General features: G+C 34.2%; 1 protein-coding gene across 1 annotated transcript in view; it reads left to right on the top strand.

The window, feature by feature from the left end:
• The window catches only part of LOC145284506 (DNA excision repair protein ERCC-6-like), an 83,120-nt gene extending 65,714 nt beyond the window's left edge, over nucleotides 1-17,406 (top strand). The window contains exons 20-22 of the mRNA XM_080133388.1: nucleotides 1,977-2,166; nucleotides 6,500-6,581; nucleotides 16,783-17,406. Of these exons, the coding sequence (XP_079989514.1) occupies nucleotides 1,977-2,166; nucleotides 6,500-6,581; nucleotides 16,783-17,169 (659 nt within the window). The 3' untranslated portion in view covers nucleotides 17,170-17,406. The remainder of the gene's footprint in view (nucleotides 1-1,976; nucleotides 2,167-6,499; nucleotides 6,582-16,782) is intronic.
• Nucleotides 17,407-21,757: the final 4,351 nt, after the last annotated feature.

Genomic DNA, 21,757 nt, shown 5'->3' with positions numbered 1-21,757 from the left:
CTTTTATCATGAAGTTAAAAACATTGTCTTTTTTTTTTTTCCTCACTATCAAGCTATAATGATGAACAATTTATTTTTATATTTACAATACATAATCTTTATTCAAGTTCAGCTTTAAATGTTCATCAGAGACAAATCTTCGTCCTAAAGAGGATAGATGTTGGAACAAGTATCCGTCTTTCACCTGAATGCATCTGTTTGCAAACATCTTCGTTGACTGCTGTTTAATAGAAGATATGTTTACACACAGATATTAATAGGAGTAACCATATTCCTAAAAACTAACCTCAAAAACTGCCTGGCAAATATACCAGGTGAACCAAGTGCAAGAGAAATATAAACAATTGCATTTAAAGGGATGGTTAGAATCTTTAAAATATTTATTGGTTGGCGTGTCTGAAATAATGGGCGAATGTCCAACATCCAGTAGGATGCCCCATCTCCAGCTAATACAAATTGATAACAAAAGAACTCTTCCTCAACCTGTGACAAGTCATGGAAACAAGCGTCCAAAGGTGATGTGTACAACATTCAAACTCGAAACCCAACCGATAGAAAATGAAAAGGTGACAGGTACAAACTAAGACGCGGTCTAGTTTGAGCATATAAAAAGCCAGTATTTTTTTCATTGCCGAGATTTTTTGCTCACTCTGAGTCATTTTGTATGTATGGTTAATTCGATTGTCAGTGGAAAAAAAGAACGATGGATTTTTTTTTTTTTCATAAGGTCAATTCACAGTAGGTGGGAAAAAAAGAACAATGGATTTTTTCCATACAATTAATTCACATGTCGGTGGGAGAAAAGAATGATGGATTTTTTTTTTTTTTTTGCATGAAACGGTATTCGACAGTTTAAAACTTTAATTTTAACACTTCACAACCTCTATCCTAAACAGCATCAGAAATTTAATACTAAATGGTCTCTTACTAAATTTACCAGAGTTACATAGAAAGGAATGAGAAAATGACGAAATGTAAAAACAATACTAAAGAAGATAATTAAAAACAATAAATAATATTGAATACCAAAACACACCCGATAATAATAGTAAAATATATGAAAGAAAAATAAAATGAAAATGCCCAATGATTCTAAGAGAAGTGCAGAAAAATAAATAAATAAATAAAATAAACGAATAAAGACTAGTTAATAATACAAAGATAAATATTAAGACTAAATATTATAAATAGAAAAAACTGCAAATAAGCATCCGATATTAATAAATTATGCATCTGAAACAGATAAATTAATTTCCAATTTCTGCGAACCTGCTCCATCTACAATAAAACCTGCCATGCATGTTTGAAAGTCGAATACATGCCTGACGAAGTGAAGACATCCCGAAATATAGCATCAGACACACCACCTGATCGCTTGATGCAAGTAAGAATATCCTACATGTAAAATATTATATTAAAAAAATAAGCATATGTATATATGTATGCTTATATAGTTATCCACATATAGTACTATTTTGTTGCATCACAACTCATCAGCTTAGCTAAACTAGCACTTTTCCCTAGTTGTGGATCGAACCTACAACCATTGTGCTGATAGCCGGCAGTTCTAACCATTAGACCATGAATCAGTGCTTGTAAACAACTTTATCAAATGTCCATTAAATAAACATTCGCCCTTATTTGTGCTTATACATATATACAGCATAATCATGTTGGCACACCGGTTCAATGTTGAGCCTGGCTAGTATCAGATAAATGACCATTTATGTTGACTCAGTAGAGGTGTGGTTGGAGACTGCATAACTCTTGCCACAAAAATTCCACGCACAGGACCCTTAACAGTGAGTATCCATAATCTGTCAAGGGAGTTACATATACACATGAATTGGATGAATAAAAGCGAAACTGCATGGCTGGTTTCACCATAAAATCTTAAGTTGTGTCAGCTTGAGTCTATCCAGCACACATTTGCATTGTTCTGCCTTCTAATGTTAGATTTCTTGTCTCGATTTCAGGAGTTCATAGTGCTTTGAAACATGATGTGGTTATGGATTCAACAAAAGCTGATTATATCCTCATTGAAGCAGAAGCTGATCGTGTAGCAAAGCAGGCAGCAAATTCACTGAAGCAAGCCAGGTCCGCAGCCAACAGAGCATTGTCTGGGATTCCGACTTGGACAGGGAACAGTGGTGGAGCCAACAAAAAGTTAGGATACTTACAATTTCTTTTTGATCAATTTTTGTCTAAATAAATAATACACTGATAAAAAAAAAAATTGTGATTCCCTAAAAGACAACTCATGGTTCTAAGGAAGGTACCTCTATTTTACTAAGAATTGTAAGAAAAAAGATGACCTTTTTATCAACTACTTCATTTAATGTATGAAAGTTTTATAACATTAACAACAAAAATGTAAAATGCAACAATATTTTAATTTTTCAAACACAAAACATTTGAGTAATTGTAAGAAAAATGATTTTTTTCAACTACTTTAGTAAAATAGAATGACCTCCCTTAGAACAATGAGTTAAGATTCCGAATAACCACCTTTTGTTGTAATCAGTCAGTAACTAAAACATAATTCTCCTCAACCCACTTGATTAAACTTTAGAGGTCCGTAGACACCAAAATATTTTTTCTAATATTCTAATAACTTGTTTCTTGAGACCACTTGCTTTTGGAATACCCTCCCTGCTCCCTGTTTTAAGTTTAATATGAAAAACATCTTACTACCCAACTCCCCACCCAGATTTACTCCTTATAGATCTTCAGTGACAATATGCATTGTTTGTTGAGAGCAAAAATATTTTTTTTTAATTTCTGGGAATTTTTCAACTGAACCCCTCTTTTTCTGTTTGATTTACTTATGAGTCATGTCTCATCAAGGTTAAAACCCATTCAAGGATAAGGATTAATGAGATGGATAGAGGGTCAGTTGAATAATGAAGAACATTATGAGAGGATTGAAAATAATGAATGGAATTAATAAAATTTGATGACTTATGAAAACGGTTTATGTTGAGTGTTTCTTGACATTGAATTTGAAGATGACCATGTAGCAGCTCTCAGGGTATTTCCATGGACTGAGTTTCTTTCCAGGAATTTCCCATCTGTGAAACAAATTGCCCCTAAAAAGTTCCCTGGGAACTATAAGATAATCTTCTTCAAATCTAATCTCAATAAACATGCGTTAAAAACTCTCCTCATAAAATCATTAAATGTTTGAGTAGCTCATCAATAAAAACAAATATATAAACAAAAACTCGATATAATATATATAATATATAGTATATTATATAAATCTACTATTCTATAAAAGGAACTTTGTGTATGTCTGTGAGTTCATTCCTTATGGACTCGAAAACAGCTGGCTGATTTTTATGAAATTTCACACAAAGGTACTTTATGTGTCTGGCAGTGTTCTTAGGTAGGGTTTTGTATCAGAATGTCTTTGATAAGTATCAATAATCGAAATAATCAGATGAAAGAAGGAACAGGCGATTTTGACCAGTTAACACCTTACACAGCCTTACATCACAAGTACATTTGAGAAGTTTTATTACCACACAAATTGAAAGGCTTAACATATAAAATCAACAGTAGGTTCTTTGATATGACAGGGGCACGTTCGAAATGAATGGTTCTGTTTAGAGTACAATTGAAGTATGGTACTTAACTTTTGCATTTTAATTCAATTATATATAAAAAATAATTTTATAAAATCAACAGTAGGTTCTCTACGGTGCAATATAGACTACAATGTATTATGAACTAATCACTGCGAGTGGCATGTGAGCTTCCTCACTGGTGCATCGCGATGGGTCCCTAATTAGAGCAAGCAATCAATGGATTTGATTGAAAAATGAGTGGTTTAACCGATTTTGATGACAATAAAAATATAGGATTGTGAAACATTCATTGATCCTCATTCAATACTGGGCAACGTTGAATCACCCTGCTAGTATAATATATATTATACAGATAATATATCATGTATATAATATATATTATATATATAATATATATTATATATATTATATAATATATCATATATATATATAGACATTAAAACTCTAATATATTTCAATTATATATTTCCTATATAATGAGATGACCTGACATAGTAAAAAACAGGAAGTTAGGAACAGAAATTGTTGCAGGTGTTGAAAGAGTCAATAAATTCACCAGGCATTTTTAACAATAGCCAACAAAAAAGAGAGGTAAGTGGAAAAAGAATAAATATACAACAAATAAATGTTACCAAAGGCAAGATAAGTTAGTCTTCTACCTACTTGTATAAGTTTTTTGTGTTTTAACCTATTCAATTTTTGATTTTTTTTTACTTAAAAAAAATAGTAATAAGGTTGTTGAGTTCAAAAATATTGTGATCTCATTAAAATCATGTGGAGCCTTGATAATTGCTTAAAATCAAAAATGAAACAGAAGTACACCTTATAATTGTCACCAATCAGACAGAAATTTAATGTTGAACTGAACTGTATATTTTTATTACTAGTATTTTTGTTTAATTTTCGATTTTGGAGCGATTATTGAGACTCTCCAGATGATTGTCTAATGGCAACCATTTTTTTCTCATTAACATAGTTGACACTAGTTGTGTATTAAGCTGAAAAATGCTTTAATATAAATTAAAACATAAATGAACTTATCTAGGTAGGTAGAAGATTAACTTATCTTGCCTTTGGTAACATTTATTTGTTGTATTCATTTTTTCATTCCTTTTTGTTTTGTTGGCGTTTGTTAAAAAAAAGTGCCGTACATTCACAGATGGTTGAGTCAGTTTTGTAGCTTATTCTAGTCATAGCAACTTTTGATCGCTTTATTCTTATTCTTAGGTACATTGTATTGGCTTCCGTTTTCCAGCTGACTACAATATGGTTGTCTTCAAGTCTAACGTAAACAAGTTCTTGATTAGCCATTCCACTTGTTAACAAATTTACCGAATTTCCATTTACTAACAATTACTATATTGTCCAATTTCTACTGTACACTCTTTAACCCTTATCCTCGAGTGACCTCTTGGCCTTTATAAGTGGTGTTGCCTATGTAAAAAAAAAAAAAAAAAAAAAACATGTATGCCTTCCATTGGAACCAGGTTGCTTCTGAACAAAGGAAGGAGGGAGGGCCCCAGAAGGGGAGATTCTCTACCCATCTGATCCGCAGCTGTAGTCTAGTCTCTTCCTGAAATGATAGTTTATATAAATAATGGGTTATAGTCAGCTAATGTACTTCCTAACTTCTGTCATAGCACTACCGGAAGCGGTGACAAGGCAAATAAGTTCCTTAACTTTTATTGTTCTTCAGTATTTTTCTATTGTGAAGCGATTTATTGAAATAAAATATAAGAAAAGGATATTATTGAAAAGTATACAATAAAAATTAACAAAATTATAAAAAGATAAAAATAACACCATTAGTCTTTATTTGCACTTTTAATAATAAAATTTCAAAAAATAAAAGCTTTTTTATCTTATTTTAAATTTTATAAGAAATATATGTTTATAAAATTATAAAAATAAAAGCTTTTTTTTTTTAATTTTAGAAATAAAAGTTTTTTATTTGAATTAATATGTTAATGAAAGTATAAAAATATCGAAAAAAAACGTAATAAAAAAAAAGTACATCCACAGGGGAGATATAGGCGTGACAGAAAAAAATTATTTGCTTTGTCATCGGTTCCGGTAACATTACATCAGAAGTTAGGAAGTGCATTAGTTGATTATAACCAAATAATGTTTTTTAAAATGTTATGCTATCATCAATTAAAAGATGCAAATTATTATCCTTTTATATTTCTTTATATTTTTATTATTCATGCAACTAGCGAGGGGGGGGGGAGTGCTTTGCCAGGGCATAAAATATGCTTAAATATGATATTTTAATTTGTTCAGATTTTGTACAGGGTGGGCCAAAACAAGGGTCCTATCTTTAAATTTGAATAACTTCCACAAAATAAAAGTTAAGCTCACCAAACTTTATGTGTGTGTAGACTGACCCTTCCGAGATTTTTTTGAAACAAACAAAACAAATTTTGGCCGAAAAACACTTCTTAAAACTTACATGAATTTATGAATTTTTAAAAATAGGACCCTTATTTTGGCCCACCCTGTATATATTATTATGGAGTCGTCATTTCGAAAGTAAAAAAAACAAATTTGGGTGCCGTCAGCCAGAATCGAAACCAAAGTTATAGCATTCAAAGCTGGTGACGTTGCCATTGTACAAACGTGACACACATATGAACAAATTAAAAATTAATAATAAACAAAAATGAATATACAAAATGTATAACGATTTTTTCAAGTTTTACCCATTTTTGATCCCTTAAAAACTATTTTAACTGACTAAAGGCCCATGAAAGAACGGTCCATAAAAAATCCAATCATTTGAGGTCGCTAGCACCGCTCTGCAACTTTTAATTTCAGAGGAGATAGAGTTTGAAAATATGTAAACAGACAGACATATAGCCTTTTATATATTAGATTAACAAATTGTATTTCTTTTTTCCATTCTGTAGACCAAGATTTGGCCAGAAAAAGAATTCAATGCTTGTATCCAATAATAATAAACCTGCAGCAACAGTATCGACTCCACCAGGTGTAAGTATTTATTTGCAATTTATTTTTATTTTTTTTTTAATAAGGAATCACCACTTATCAAGGCCAGAAAGCCACTTGAGTTAATGTGTCTTTCAGGTGGGTAGCAAGACAACAACATATTGCGTCAATGTTCTCAATTATGGAACATCAACCATTTGAGGGAGGGGTAAAAAAAAAAATGAACCCGGATGTACCTTCTATATCCTGCTGTTAGATATTAGGTATGCTAGTTGACAATTATTATGATCGTTATGATATTTGTAAAAATAGAATGTTATCATAGCGAAATAAATATTTACAGATAAAATTATTTATGTTAAAATGTTTTAATAGAAAAGAATGTTAGAACACAAACAGTAATTTAGAAATAGGTTGACCTGTAGAGTCTGACATAGTTTTACATAGAGGTCACTTTAAGTGACATGGACTTAGGGTAGCGCTTGAAATACGTATCATATTTTGAGTCAAGAATTAGGAGTAAGAGAGAGCGGATCAAGTCGGAGTTAAGAAAAGGATGGTCCCCAGAAGAGAGGATCAGAATGCGTTAGTCTAGGACCAGGGTCTGCTTTCCAATGGGGAACATTGGTAATAAAGTTGCTGAAAAGACAACCCAAGATTTGTTGATTCAATGGGATGAATCTTTGCAGCAAGGATCCGTCAAGCAAGATCAAAGACGGACCAGGTATGTTTCTGCCAGGTATGTTGCAATTGGCCCGATGTTAAAACCCCAGAGGACTATTATTTGTCTCTTTCTGTTGTAAATGATACATGTCCATTTTTAAACTGTATCTGTTAATATATTAACGTTGTCATAAGGTTATACACGCATTAGTTCAACAAATAATAAAAAAACTAGATAGACGAACACACATATGTACACATAGATGACTGTAATACGTATATACAAACGTATATACATTCATTAGAAGAACATTTTATATCACTAGACGATGCACAAGTTTAGACATACGTACATAATATATACTCCCCCAGTATATATACACTGCTCTCAACCACTTGGCATCTGGAACAAATGCTCTCTCAGTGCATAGCAACAGATGCAAATCTCATTTCTTTCAGTCACCATGATTTTCCACGATTGAAGTCACGTCATCATTTCTCATCCTTAGAAGGAGGGTGGGGGGGTTTCTATTTTGCTATAGTTTTAGCTGCCATTTCTGTCTATCTCGTCGTCTCCATGAGAACTCTGCCGATCCATATTCTTGGGGAATCAGACAGACTTTTTCTGATCTGCTCTCTCTTATAACTCATATCAATCTTCCCATAAAGTCGTATTCCACAAATCGTTCTGCAACGTGGTGATCCACGCCACACCATGTCAATGATGGCTCTTCCTTTTCGACCTGTCTCTCTATTTTTGTTATAACACTTTTTTATAAACAAACAACCTGCCTTTGCTAATAACTTCTGATCTAAAAAAAAAATTAACTCCAATTTCTAATTCTATATATTGCACTGGCCACAACTGCCAGTCTGTCTATGGTCGGACTATTATATGACAACAACACTGTAATGATAGATAATAATAGTTGAAATTGGCCAGAATTTGATTATTTAAGAGGACGACCCAACAAGAATTTGTTTCCATTGGACTTGAAAATTATTAATCATATAAAGCAGCCTTACAGTATTGTGTTCTATAGACTGGCAGATATTGCAAATTTTGCAATAATTATGTAATGATTAAAATATTGAATATTGAGCCTTATTTTGTTTTGGAAATTGATTATCATATACAAATACAATTATTTAAGAATAAATATTGTTAAGTATTGTCCACTTATAATGTTTCATCATTATAGAATTCCTCAGTATGGAGATAATGGTAATTACTCAAATCAAAACATTCTAACTGCTACGGTTGTTATCACAACTATGCAAATTGAACGGAAGTCTTTTATGCCTTATCATGCAAACATATAGTAAGCCTGCCATCAGTAAGTCTACAAATCCAGTTGGACAGAACTTATTAAGAGGCCTGTTATGACTTCTCTTCAAGGGCCCAGCCATCAAGGGACTATTAAACAATTATTTGCTAATAGATATATTGTTAATAATTATCCACAGACATACATACACATTAACCTTTATTATAAGGTGGAGGATACACATTTGTATCTACTACAGTTTAAAGTTATTATTGATCTGTCCTAGGACAAGTATTTCAACTAGTATATGATTAAATCCACGTTTGTTGTTGTTATTATTATTATCAGATTGGTGCAAACGTTTTGGCTGGTTTGTATTAGGTAGGTGACAAAATGTTTTTTGATGTTCAACTATATATGTAAAAATGACATTATTGTATTAGGTAGGTGACAAAATGTTGTTTTTTGATGTTCAACTATATATGTAAAAATGACATTATTGTATTAGGTAGGTGTTGTGGTGACAACCACTTATTTGCATATGCGAATAACATAACACTATAAATGGCAAGCCTAGGTTGGCCTTGGTGTGTCTTACTCAAATGCCACCGGAAGTGACGCCGAAGAGCGTACATGTCCTCCCACCAAGACTCTCTGACTCGACACCGTCATTTGTACATATTGTAAATATACCTTTTCTTTAATACACTTATTATTGCGTTATCTTGTTGTTTGCATCTTCATTGTATTTCCTTACTAATTATTGTTCAACCTTGCAACCACAACAGTTGGCGACGAGATATGAAGCGTCAAATATAACAGTTTGACGAAGAACTATTTAAAAAAAAAAAAAAAGTACAACGCAAAGGTTGACCATTTTTTTTAAGGAATGCAAAGTGTTGACGAGCAAACGGATTTTACGCTAAAGAGAAGTTTCAACTCAAGTGAAAAAAAAAAAAACTCTAACGTGGCAAAAGCGACAATTTACGCCGTTTTCTAGGAATCCGACTTGCAAACGAATGTAAAAATGAATTTTTGTTTTGTCGCTACACGACAAATCTTACTAAAGGACCAACTTGCAAACGAAAAGCGAACTTTGTTCTGTCGCAAAATGACAGGTCAGACCCGTATTACGAAAAGCAAGGAAGTAACCTATGAAAAAAGTTCACCAGTGGATTCTAATTACTGTTCTCCGTAAACAAAACAACAACTAAAGGACTTTTTAATTAATGTTTTGGTTGACGTCGGTACTAAAAGGAAATACCACAGCTAAAACTAAAATTCAAGGAAAGGATTTTTTTTTTCTTGAAGTTGTCACTGAATAACGGATAATACAGTAAAACGTCACGGAAAAAAAAAAGGGTAATCTCAATTTAAGAGGTATTTTAATTATTAAAATACTAGAAAAAAAAAAAACAAAGAACTAAATGTACTGCATACATTTATTCAATTGTGACTCGATAAAAAAAAAAAAAAAAAAAAAAAAAAAAACTTTTATTTTGTGGAAAGAGTTACTTATTAGTAAGTGCCTAAAAACGGAAAGTCAATTCCATTTCGTGATTCCAGATAAACCTGTTTTATTTTTTTTTTTTGCAGCGTGACTCGCAAAAAGAATATATTATTGCAAGCAGTGATATTATTATTGAAAACAGGAGCTTACAGCAATTTGCTTTTTTGTTGTAACCCAAACCGGTGTATATTGTACATGGTACAATATTTTTTTTAACTAAAAAAAAAAAAAAAAAAAAAAAAACATGGAAGACTTATCAAAAATGTTCATGCAATTTTTACAAGCACAGGCTGAGCGGGATGAACGCAGACAAGCTACACAAACCGAGCTTTTGCAAACACAAATACAGGCACAGGCTGACCGCGAGGAAAAGAGAGGACAGATTATTGAAATGGCAGCAGGAACAAGAAGAAAAGCAGAAAATGGCACAATTAAAGCAGAAAAAACTGCAATTGGAACAGGAAGAAAGGCATAAGAAACTACAATTGGAATATGAAGAAAGACAAGATGAACGTTTTGCTAAAACACTGGAACTACTAAAGAGTAATCGAGAAAATGTCGATAGTGTTAATTTCTCCCATACAACTATTTTTGATAGCATGGACACATTTCATTATGTGCCTGAGGAAGAGAAGAATTTTGAAGCATACTACACAAGATACGAGGATGTTTTTCAACTGGACTGTAAAAATTGGCCAAATAGTCAAAAAGTGAGCCTCTTACTCAGAAAATTGGGTACATCAGAACACAGCAAATTCGTAGATTACATATTACCTAAAAAACTGCGGAATTAGAGTTCATGGAAGCTGTAAAATTACTAAAAGAATTATTTAATCCAAATATATCTCTTTTTCATAAAAGATGGCTGTGCATGAATCTAAGAAAGATGGACAACCAAGATTATTTGACATACGCATCAGTTGTCAATAAAAACTGCGATAATTTTAAGCTTGCAGAACTAACGGTGGAAGATTTTAAATGTCTAATCTTCGCTCAAGGGTTAGTTTCCACGAAAAATGCAGAAATACGCAGACGAGTGTTGTCTAAGCTGGAATCTGAGCAAGATTTAACCCTCCAGAAACTAGCAGAGGACTGTGAAAGGGCCATTACACTAAAAAAGGATTAAAAAAATATAGAAGAATCCGGAGTGGCATATGTAAGAAAAGTTAGAAAACCATACGCACCAACCAAGAACTTTACAAAGAAAAGCAATGGAACGAGATATTCCAAAGATAATAACCATAAATATAGTACAGAATATAACAAGCCTCTTCCTAGATATAACTGTAAGAGATGTGCAGAAAAGCATTGGGAATCAGATTGTCCTTATAAGAAGAAAAAATGCTACATTTGTAAGAAGGTGGGACACAAAAGCGATTGCTCCAGATATAAAGATTACACCAGAAAGAGAGTACAGCAAACAAAATCAAATACAAAATTAGACAAAGATCGGCGAAAATACGTAAAAGTGGAAATATTTAAAACATCAATAAAGTTACAACTCGACTCCGGCTCCGATGTTTCTATGATAAACCTGAATACGTGGAAAAAGTTGGGAAAACCGGCCATGATGAAAACTAGTAAAGCAGCCCGGACGGTATCTGGTGGTGGTATAAAATTTGAAGGAGAAGTTGTCCTCCCGATAAAATTGAAAGGGATTTCGAAGAAATTAAAAATATTCGTACTAAAAAATAGTGAAAATCTGTTTGGAATAGATTTAATTGAGAAATTCGGACTATGGGATAAGCCAATCAATACATTCTGTAAAAAATTAGAATGTTCTTCTCAAACAACAGTAAATATAAAAGACGATTTAAAAGAATTATTTCCTGAGGCATTCACGACTAACTTAGGTCGCTGCAATAAATTCAAGGCCTCGTTTGAACTTGAAGAAAACGCCAGCCCAATTTTTAGAAAAAAGCGAAATGTTCCGTTCGCTGGGTTGGAAAAGATTGATAAAGAATTAAATAGATTGGAACAGACGGGAATTCTATCAAAAATAGAACACAGCGAGTGGGCAGCCCCCACCGTATACGTAAAGAAAAAGAATGACGAAGTTAGACGCAGACTTTTCGACCGGGGTCAACTCCCTATTAAAAGATCACCATTACCCCCTACCAAGCCCAGAGGAAATATTCACGAAGTTGAATGGGGGTAATATCTTCTCCAAGATAGACTTGAGCGACGCGTATTTGCAAATACCGGTCGAGGAGAATTGCTCAAAAATACTATGCATCAATACGCATAAGGGATTATACAAATACAACTGATTGCCTTTTGGCATCAAAATAGCGCCTGCCATCTTTCAGCAAGCGATGGACACCATGCTAAGTGGTATTGAGTGCGCATGTGCATACCTGGACGACATTGTTGTCAGGAGCAAATCCCTAGAAGAACATAAGGAACATTTGAAACAAGTATTTACTCGAATACAAGAATTCGGCTTTAAAGTAAAAGAAAGTAAATGTGACTTTTGTATGAGCAAGATTAAGTATCTTGGACACATAATAAACAAACATGGACGACGTCCAGACCCAGACAGATCTGCGGCAATAAAAAATATGCCAGCACCCGATAATGTAACAACCTTGCAGAGTTTCTTAGGACTCGCAAATTATTACCAATCTTTTATTGAAGGAATGCATAACTTGCGAGCCCCCTTAAATAATCTGCTTAAAAAGGATACACCGTGGAACTGGACGCAAGAATGTCAAACCGCTTTTGACAAAATAAAGAGCGCACTAACATCCGAATTATTCTTAACGCACTTTGACACAAACTTAAAAATAGTCATCGCTAGTGACGCTAGCTCCTACGGCTTAGGAGCATGCATTCAACATATTATGCCGGATGGGTCTAGAAAACCAATAGCGCACGCTTCGAGAACGTTGATACCAGCCGAAAGGGCATATTCACAAATCGAAAAAGAAGCGTTGAGCATAATCTTTGCCGTGACTAAATTTCACCGATATTTATATGGTAGACAATTCATACTTGAAACCGACCATAAACCGTTAGTCACGATCTATGGATCAAAAAAAGGATTGCCGGTATACACCGCAAATAGATTGCTGCGCTGGGGTACAATACTACTTAATTACGATTTCCAGCTACAACATCTAGCATCAAAAAAGATTTGCCATGCGGATGGACTGTCAAGACTGATACCACAGAAACACAATCTGGAAGAATCAGTCATTGCAGCAATTCGGACAAATGTTGAAGTAAAAAATATGGTAGCAAACATCATTAAGGAACTACCCGTAACTTTGTCGGACATTAAAAGGGAAGCCGAGAAAGACGAATATATAAAGGACATAAAAGAGAAAATTATAACGGACACAAAGGTGCAGGAAGTTTTCTCCATATGTGACGATGTGTTACTGTACAGCGAGAGAGTGGTAATACCCAAAACATTGCAGAATAAGATGTTAAGAGATTTCCACACAGGACATCCGGGGATAAATCGAATGAAGTCGTTAATGAGAAGCAACGTGTACTGGCGTAACATGGACACTGACATAGCGACAACAATTGATAAATGTAAAGGATGCCAGTTAGCGGCAAAATCTCCACCTATAGTACACAAACCTTGGCCGAAAACTGACCAACCATGGTCGAGAATCCACATGGACTTCGCTGATCCAGTAGGTGAAAACTATTATTTAATTGTAGTGGATAGTGTCACAAAATGGCCGGAGGTAATGCGTTGCAGGAATCCAACAACGAACAACTCAATAGGGTTCCTACACGAGTTGTTTGCAAGATTCGGTGTACCAGACACACTGGTCACTGACAACGGAACGCAGTTCACATCCGCAGAGTTTAAGGAATTTTGCGACACGTTCCGAGTGAAGCACATCACGACTCCGCCGTATCATCCAAGGTCGAACCGCCTCGCGGAAAGGTTCGTGGACACGCTAAAACGAGCGTTAAAGAAATCCATTGGAACACCAACAGAAAAAGATTTGCAACAATTCTTGCAAGTATATAGGATTACACCACATCCTAGTACACCATCAAACATATCACCAGCTGATCTAATGTTTGCCAGAAAGGTAAAATCAGCGTTTGACAAACTATTGCCAAGGCAGGCAATTATCCGAAACACTACACACCGAGAAGAAAGAAATATAACTCTGGAGATCGAGAATATTTTAAGTGCTACAGAAATAACACATCTTACTGGGAATGTGGAGTAGTGGATAAACGCATTGGTGATTGTACATACATGATTAAAGGTCCACAGAATATACATAAAAGGCACCTAAATCAGATAAAAAAACGTCATATCCAAGATGATGATGATACGACAACAGTCGAAGAGGAGGACACCATAGATATCATATACGAATCTTTTAATTTGGAACCGCCTCAAAATGCACCTGAACCCCGAAGATCAGGTAGGAAAAGAAAAGTGAATGAACCATTAATGGTAAACCCAAAAAGAAAAAGATATTGAAATCTGTGTGACTTCAAATCTTGGGAGGGGGGTGTTGTGGTGGCAACCACTTATTTGCATATGCGAATAACATAACACTATAAATGGCAAGCCTAGGTTGGCCTTGGTGTGTCTTACTCAAATGCCACCAGAAGTGACGCCGAAGAGCGTACATGTCCTCCCACCAAGACTCTCTGACTTGACACCGTCATTTGTACATATTGTAAATATACCTTTTCTTTAATACACTTATTATTGCGTTATCTTGTTGTTTGCGTCTTCATTGTATTTCCTTACTAATTATTGTTCAACCTTGCAACCACAACAGTAGGTGACAAAATGTTGTTTTTTGATGTTCAACTATATATGTAAAAATGACATTATTGTATTAGGTAGGTGACAAAATGTTGTTTTTTGATGTTCAACTATATATGTAAAAATGACATTATTGTATTAGGTAGGTGACAAAATGTTGTTTTTTGATGTTCAACTATATATGTAAAAACGACATTATTTTTGCACCAACCTAACCCTAACCCTAACCCAACGATGCATTTTAAACCATTGTAATTTATTTTATGCATATTATTATTATTAAACATATCACCAGGATTGATTTATGAATTTTTCTTTCAGATTATTAAAGCATCGTTTATATTTTTCTACAATATTCTCATCTATGTTGACACTCATATGGGAGAATTTGGTTGAGAAATCTAGCCCTATCCTCCATATTCTTTTTATCTAGCTCCCACAGACTATCACTTACTTCAAGGATTATAAAACTATTTCTATGGCATTAGATTAGCATCACAACAGGAAATTAAACCTGTACTAGATTCGTATTTGATATCAAGACCTAAAGAATTTTACAAGCAAGGTATTTATAAGCTTGTTGACAGATGAAGAGAAAATGTCATCATTGTTATAAATAATTCTCTTCCCGATTTACATTAATAATCTTCCAAATAACATCCTGAGATCATTTATTGACATTTATGCTGATGACACTACGATCTATGGCAACACATCAAAGACCGTAAATGAGAAAGTTCTCTCTGACTCTCTCTCCTCTGATCTTGAGCACATGGTACAATGGGGAAAGCAGTGGCTAGTTACTTTTAATGCATCTAAAACCAAGCTCCTGTCTTTACATCATCAATTGAAATGAATGGCTCTCGTCTTAGGAAGGTTGTATGTTTTGATAAGCTTCTGGGCTTGACCTTTACTCCTGATCTGAAATGGAACATACACATCAAATCCGTTGCTAAGGCCACTGGAAAAATGGTGGCATCCTTCTACTGCTCCAGTAGATATCTCACTCCTGATGCAATTCTCTACCTATATAAAAGCTAGGTATGACCAATGATGAAATACTGTTGCCACATCTGGGCAGGAACTGCTAAAAGCAGTTTATCTTGCTTGACAGAGTTCAAAATAGACTTCGTAGCTTAGTGGGAGATGCCCTTTTCTCTTCCCTGCAACCTCTTTCCCACAGAAGAGACGTAGTGAACCTGTCTCTGCTTTATCGTTATTTCCATAGCAAGTGCTCGTCTGAGCTTCAATCTATGGTTCCCCCCTCGTCAAACTTTCACGAAAAACACTCGTCTAGCCAAAACCACTAATTTCCCCCACTCTTTATCTGTGCCTAAACCTAAACGTAGATTCCATGAGCAAAGCTTCTTTCTTAGAACTGCACGCCTATGTAATTGTCTTCCATTTTTCTGCTTTCCAGCTGACTACAATATGGTTGTCTTCAAGTCTAACATAAACAAGTTTTTGATGAGCCGTTCCATATAAGTTAACAAATTTACCGAATTTCCATTACTAACGGTTACTATATTGTCCAATTTATACTGTACACTCTTTAACCCTTATCCCCGAGTGGCTTCTTGGCTTTGATAAGTGGTGATGCCTATGTAAAAAAACAAAAAAAACAAAAAAACACTCTTTATCTGTGCCTAAACCTAAACGTAGATTCCATGAACAAAGTTTCTTTCTTTATTAACTGCACGCCTGTGGAACTCTCTTCCGTTTTCCTGTTTCCCAGCTGACTACAATTTGATTGTCTTCAAGTCCAACGTAAACAAGTTCTTGATGAACCATCCCCTAATTAATCCAATTTACAAAATTTCCACTACTTATGTATACCCATTAACCCTTATCCTCAAATGGCCTTCAGGCCTTGATAAGTGGTGACTCCTTTGTAAAAAAAAAAAAAAAAGATTTTCCAAAACACAGTTTTTTTTTTATTTTTAAGATGAAATTTTAAATCCGGGTGGTGGGACTTTTGCACCAACCTGATAACACTATTATTTTAACTGTTTCTCATGTTTATTTTTTCTTTCCTTTTTTTCCTAGACTCCTTCTAAAAGCACAAAAGCTTTTGACGGTCATATGTCTGGCAACCAGTGTCTGAACGATGCGGCCAAAACCCCCGCAATGGTGCCCATGTCCTCAAAAGAACTGTTAAGCCGTATGCGAAACAGAAAAGTCAGTAGTGATCCAAACCAGGATATAGACTTTGTGGAACCGGATAATATTGAATTCATCTCTGAAATCCGTAACTTTATTGCCTTTCAGTGCTCAATTGATGGACAGGCAACGACACAAGAACTGCTTACTGAGTTCAAAGATCGGATACCCGCTAATGAGTCGGCTAAGTTTAAATCAATGCTAAAAGAAATCTGCAGTTTTATAAGAAGAGACGGAATTGGTATCTGGCGGCTTAAAGGAGATTACAGATGATTTGTTCACCATCAAAGTAATTTATTTATTTCTTAACTAAATTGTTTAATTGTAAATAAGTCTAATTAAGATTAGACAAGGGAGTGAATGTTTGGTGAAATGGATACTGTGTCAGACTATGAGATTGGCTATGACACATTTAAATCGATTTGGATTGATTTGCAGTAACACAGATCAAATAAATTCATAGCAATCGAATATATTCACCACGATGTCAAATAATGCAAAAATTAAAAACTGAATATATTTGGTTTATTAGCCTAATGGATGCTGCCATGGGCTTTGGAATTGGCTATTCCCAGTTCAAATTCTACCAGATCTATTGTGTTAAAAATTATACACCTTTAAGAAAGGTATGAACTCACAATTTCTCCTTCCATTTCAGAGTAAAATAGCAACTTATGTTCAATTAACGCTATCCAGTGTGCTATTTACAATTGGCATTATGTTTCCACATTAAATAATTGTAAAAGAGTAAGTGCCTCGTTTGAATGGATAAACGAATGTGTCTTTCTCTGGACTCGTTTAAATGGTTATAAGATTGGTACTGTCAAAAATATTGCCTTTCTTTGGTTTAGAAACAATTAAGCACGATAATACTTGACTATATAAACTTATTAACCCATTTGGTATAATGGCAAGAGTGTTCCCTAATGGACTCGTTGAGCAGGGTTCAATCCTTGCTTTGGTCATGTGAAAGATTTAAAAACAGTACTTGATGCCCCTTTCCTAAGAACTCATGGTGAGGATCAAGAGTAAGTCGCGTAATCTTAGGGAAGGAGTGGCACCCTCCCCTACATCTCAGTGTAGTAGTTAATAAAAAGGGAGCCTTTGGGTTGTCCTTGACTACGGTTGACAATTTCAACATTTTTTAAATTAAAAATTCAAGCCAGAAATTACTTTTTAATTACTTCATTGCAAAAGAAGTTAGCAGAGTTTCTGGATACCAAGTTCTTTCCAGCATTAGCAAAGGAATCTTTATATCACTGCGGATATGATCAGTCCTGTGTTTTTAAGGCACACCTCAAGGTCTTTTGTAAATGCTAACTGTCCATTGCATTCAGGACAAAGTTCATTTTTTTGAATTGACAGTTCACAATCGCTTTTGAATTTTGCAAGATCAGAGTGATAGTTATTTTGTTTTATCTATCTATTATAATGAGAAAACATAGCGTGAAACTATGTATATTTAGTAGTCTTTGAGAAAATGAAAGTGATTTTCAAGCCTTTAAATTGGCAGATGGAAAGTAATTTCTAATTGGAATTAAAGTCTACAGATAAAAAAGTCTAGTATTATGATTCATTTGTACTCCTGAACCAAAGAAAAACAGTATTTTGCAACTGAGCCACTATTGTATCGCTGAACTAGAAAACGAACGATATAATGTTATGATGAGATTCCATCTTCATATTTCATATCAACATGAGTTATATATATATATATATTTTTTTTTGTTTTTATTACAGACATTTACGCAAAAAAAAAACATTGGAAGTTATTTCCAACAATATATCATATATCTCGCTGGTTTTTATAATGCACTTAAATAAACAGTTAATTTGAAGCACAGGGCTGAGAATAAGCAAAGAAAACTACAAAATGTAAAATGGGATTAATACAAGACTCAGACAACAAAGCTAAACATGTCTAAATTTTTGAGATGAGAATTGTTTATTCGTATTATTTGGATTCGTCGAACTACTGTTCTCATCTTGAGTGTGAAAATGCAAAAAAAAAAAAGAAGATCAATTAGAAGACCTTGTTACTCTTACATCAACCAACATTTAGAAGACCAGATGCCATCTGACACTGATGTCTGCAAAGAATTGAGTCAGGAGAATCCAAGAAGAATTCTCAACAAAAATATCAAAGCTTGAACATTATTTATACAAATTTAATTTTCTTTGGATTATTTGCATTCATCCAACTATCTTGTCAAACTCAGGAATGTTTTTGCCGAACTTGGGAATTTAGACGGAATTTCGAACTGAACCTTTTATTTACTTCACGGGGGTAGCATGCTCTCGTTCCATCAGCCATGACTGGATAGAGGTCCTAAGTAATTTGCAATTGTATTTTTCGAAGTACCATCCAAATTCCCGAGTTTGACAGAAACATTGCCCAGTTTGACAAGATACACCTGAAGAAGGTCAGAGGTTACATCGATCGAAGCGTTGTGAAAATGACACTCAAGATGAGAACAGTAGTTGGATGAATGCAAATAATCCAAAGAAAATTAAATTTGTATAAATAATGTTCAAGCTTTGATATTTTTGTTGAGAATTCTTCTTGGATTCTCCTGACTCAATTCTTTGCAGACATCAGTGTCAGATGGCATCTGGTCTTCTAAATGTTGGTTGATGTAAGAGTAACAAGGTCTTCTAATTGATCTTCTTTTTTTTTTTTGCATTTTCATCCCAAACAAGGCACAGTGCCACTTTGATGTAGGGGGCTGCTATCTGGGACATAATTTGCAGGAATACTATGTAGGGAGTTGAGTTGCAAGATCTCTGTTTACATTACACTTGAAATTCTGCATATTAGTACAGTCAGGGAAGCAGAAACCCAGAAGGGAATTCCAAAGTGCAAGACCTATTAAGTTGACAATTCTCTTTTGAACCCTTTTCTAAGAGTGAAAGGCTAGTAGCAGATGCACCAGTCAAAATATGGTAATAACACTCCATACATAGGTGAATGGTGGTCTTGTAGAGGGGCAGGATACTTTCATTTGCTGTTTCATAAATTTTATAGGAGAGTGTCATTCGCAAGTTCTGACATGCTTTTCTAGGAGTGAACAGAAGCTGCGATCTTCTCTCTCTTCGTAAGACTGAGATAGGATGAAGGTGTCCATATAGACATCTCTTGGTCGATGTTCAATACAATTAATAATATCCTTGTGTATGTTCCTTTAAGGAATGTTATTTAGATAAATAGCAAAACAAACTCCACTATGGCCCTTAAAAAGTCCCTCTTAAGATTGCCAGAGAGGGAGGACTTTAGAATCATGTGCAGTCCATCAAGAAAAATCCAGCCCTTGCTTTTGTGGATTTTGATGTCTCATCCTGCTGACCAAATGTTGCTTCTAATCTTTTGCCATGTCAGGAGGGCATAAATCCTTACTTCTCCAGGAATGACCTGCAAAATGAAGCTAGGTGAAAGGTGTCCATATAGGTGTTTCTTGTTAGGTGTTTCCTCCAACTTATGTCCAATGCAACTCATAACATCTTTATGTATGTTCCAGCTTTTTGCTGTGTTGTCAGTTTCCAAGATGTCAAGTCGTGAATCAAGATAGATTCTGCTATAAAAGTCTCTCTTAAGATTGTCAGACACCGAAAACTTTGCATGACATCAAGGACCTACCCCCACCCCTCAAAGAATACTTGTGTGGCCCAATTATTGTCTTCATGGTCGCACTAAACTAAAACAGCACATGACAAGTTGTTGTTATAACTTAGTTGAGCTCTGGATTTGTGATTGATACCATTAGTGTAAAAAAGACCCTCAAACTGCTGTGCATGAGCATCTGAGGTATGCTTTGTCATACAAGGGTCGTTCCAAAAGTAAAGCCTCCATTATAACAATGCAGTTTGCAATCCGGTCCAATCCATTTGAGCAGGAAAAAAAAAAATAGAAGGCATTACTTTTGAAACCCCCTTAATAGTATGAGTTTCATTTTTCTACTTGTGATTTTCTTTGTTTATTCTCAGCCCCATGGACTAAACTTTTTTTTTATGTGCATTATCCATGAAGACAAAAAATCAACAAAAAAAGCAGATACATAAAAACATTTGACATTCGTATAAAATATTTCATATCAACATGAGATCAAATAATGGGTGTTTTAATGCTAATATTAATCATGCCACATTTGAAAATCAAATCACGAATTACTTGTGCCATACAGATTTATCATATGCCATTTTAATGTTAAATTTTTCAAGCAATGATTTTTTTTTTATTTATTTGATAACTTTTTGTTAATTTTACATGACAAAAGTGAATTGCCTCGTATCATTTTTTTTATGATGTTGCATCAAGATTTTTAACTTGTGCAAAAAAATGCATAACTTAATTGTTATTTTGTAATAAATTCAACAAATAAAACTGTAAGTTAAAAATAAAAAACCTGCGTTTTATTTTATTTGTGTGTGTGTGTGATTGGTTTAATGGATACCATTGAAGACTATTTAATCTTGTTGAGGGGGTTCTGCAGGATTATTACTGCTTGCTGTTTTTGTTGAGCATCATTCATGATGATTTGTTGGCATTCGTTTCCCAAATATCTTTCTATTAAAAATTCTTTCTTGAACAATATCAGATACTAACGGGATGAATCATGTGAAGGTTTTCAACATTTCTAAGTGAAAGTGTTTCTTTGGAACAACCTGGATTTGAATTTGGCATTCCCAGGTTGTCAATTTATATCGTTAACCACTGAGTCAATCTCACTTTGTGGCTACTGCTTGTTGTTGATGATGATGATGATGATGATTATGTTGTTACTAATGCTTGTTGTTGTTGTTGTTGTTGATGATGATACTGCTTGTTGTTGATGATGATTATGGTGTTACTACTGCTTGTTGTTGT

The sequence above is a fragment of the Euprymna scolopes genome, chromosome 9 (genome assembly GCF_053919585.1).
Source record: "Euprymna scolopes isolate OS-2025 chromosome 9, ASM5391958v1, whole genome shotgun sequence".
In the NCBI taxonomy this organism is placed as follows: Eukaryota; Metazoa; Mollusca; class Cephalopoda; order Sepiida; family Sepiolidae; genus Euprymna; species Euprymna scolopes.
The sequence above is the reverse complement of the archived record's forward strand: the minus strand, read 5'-3'. Positions and strand labels throughout refer to the sequence as shown.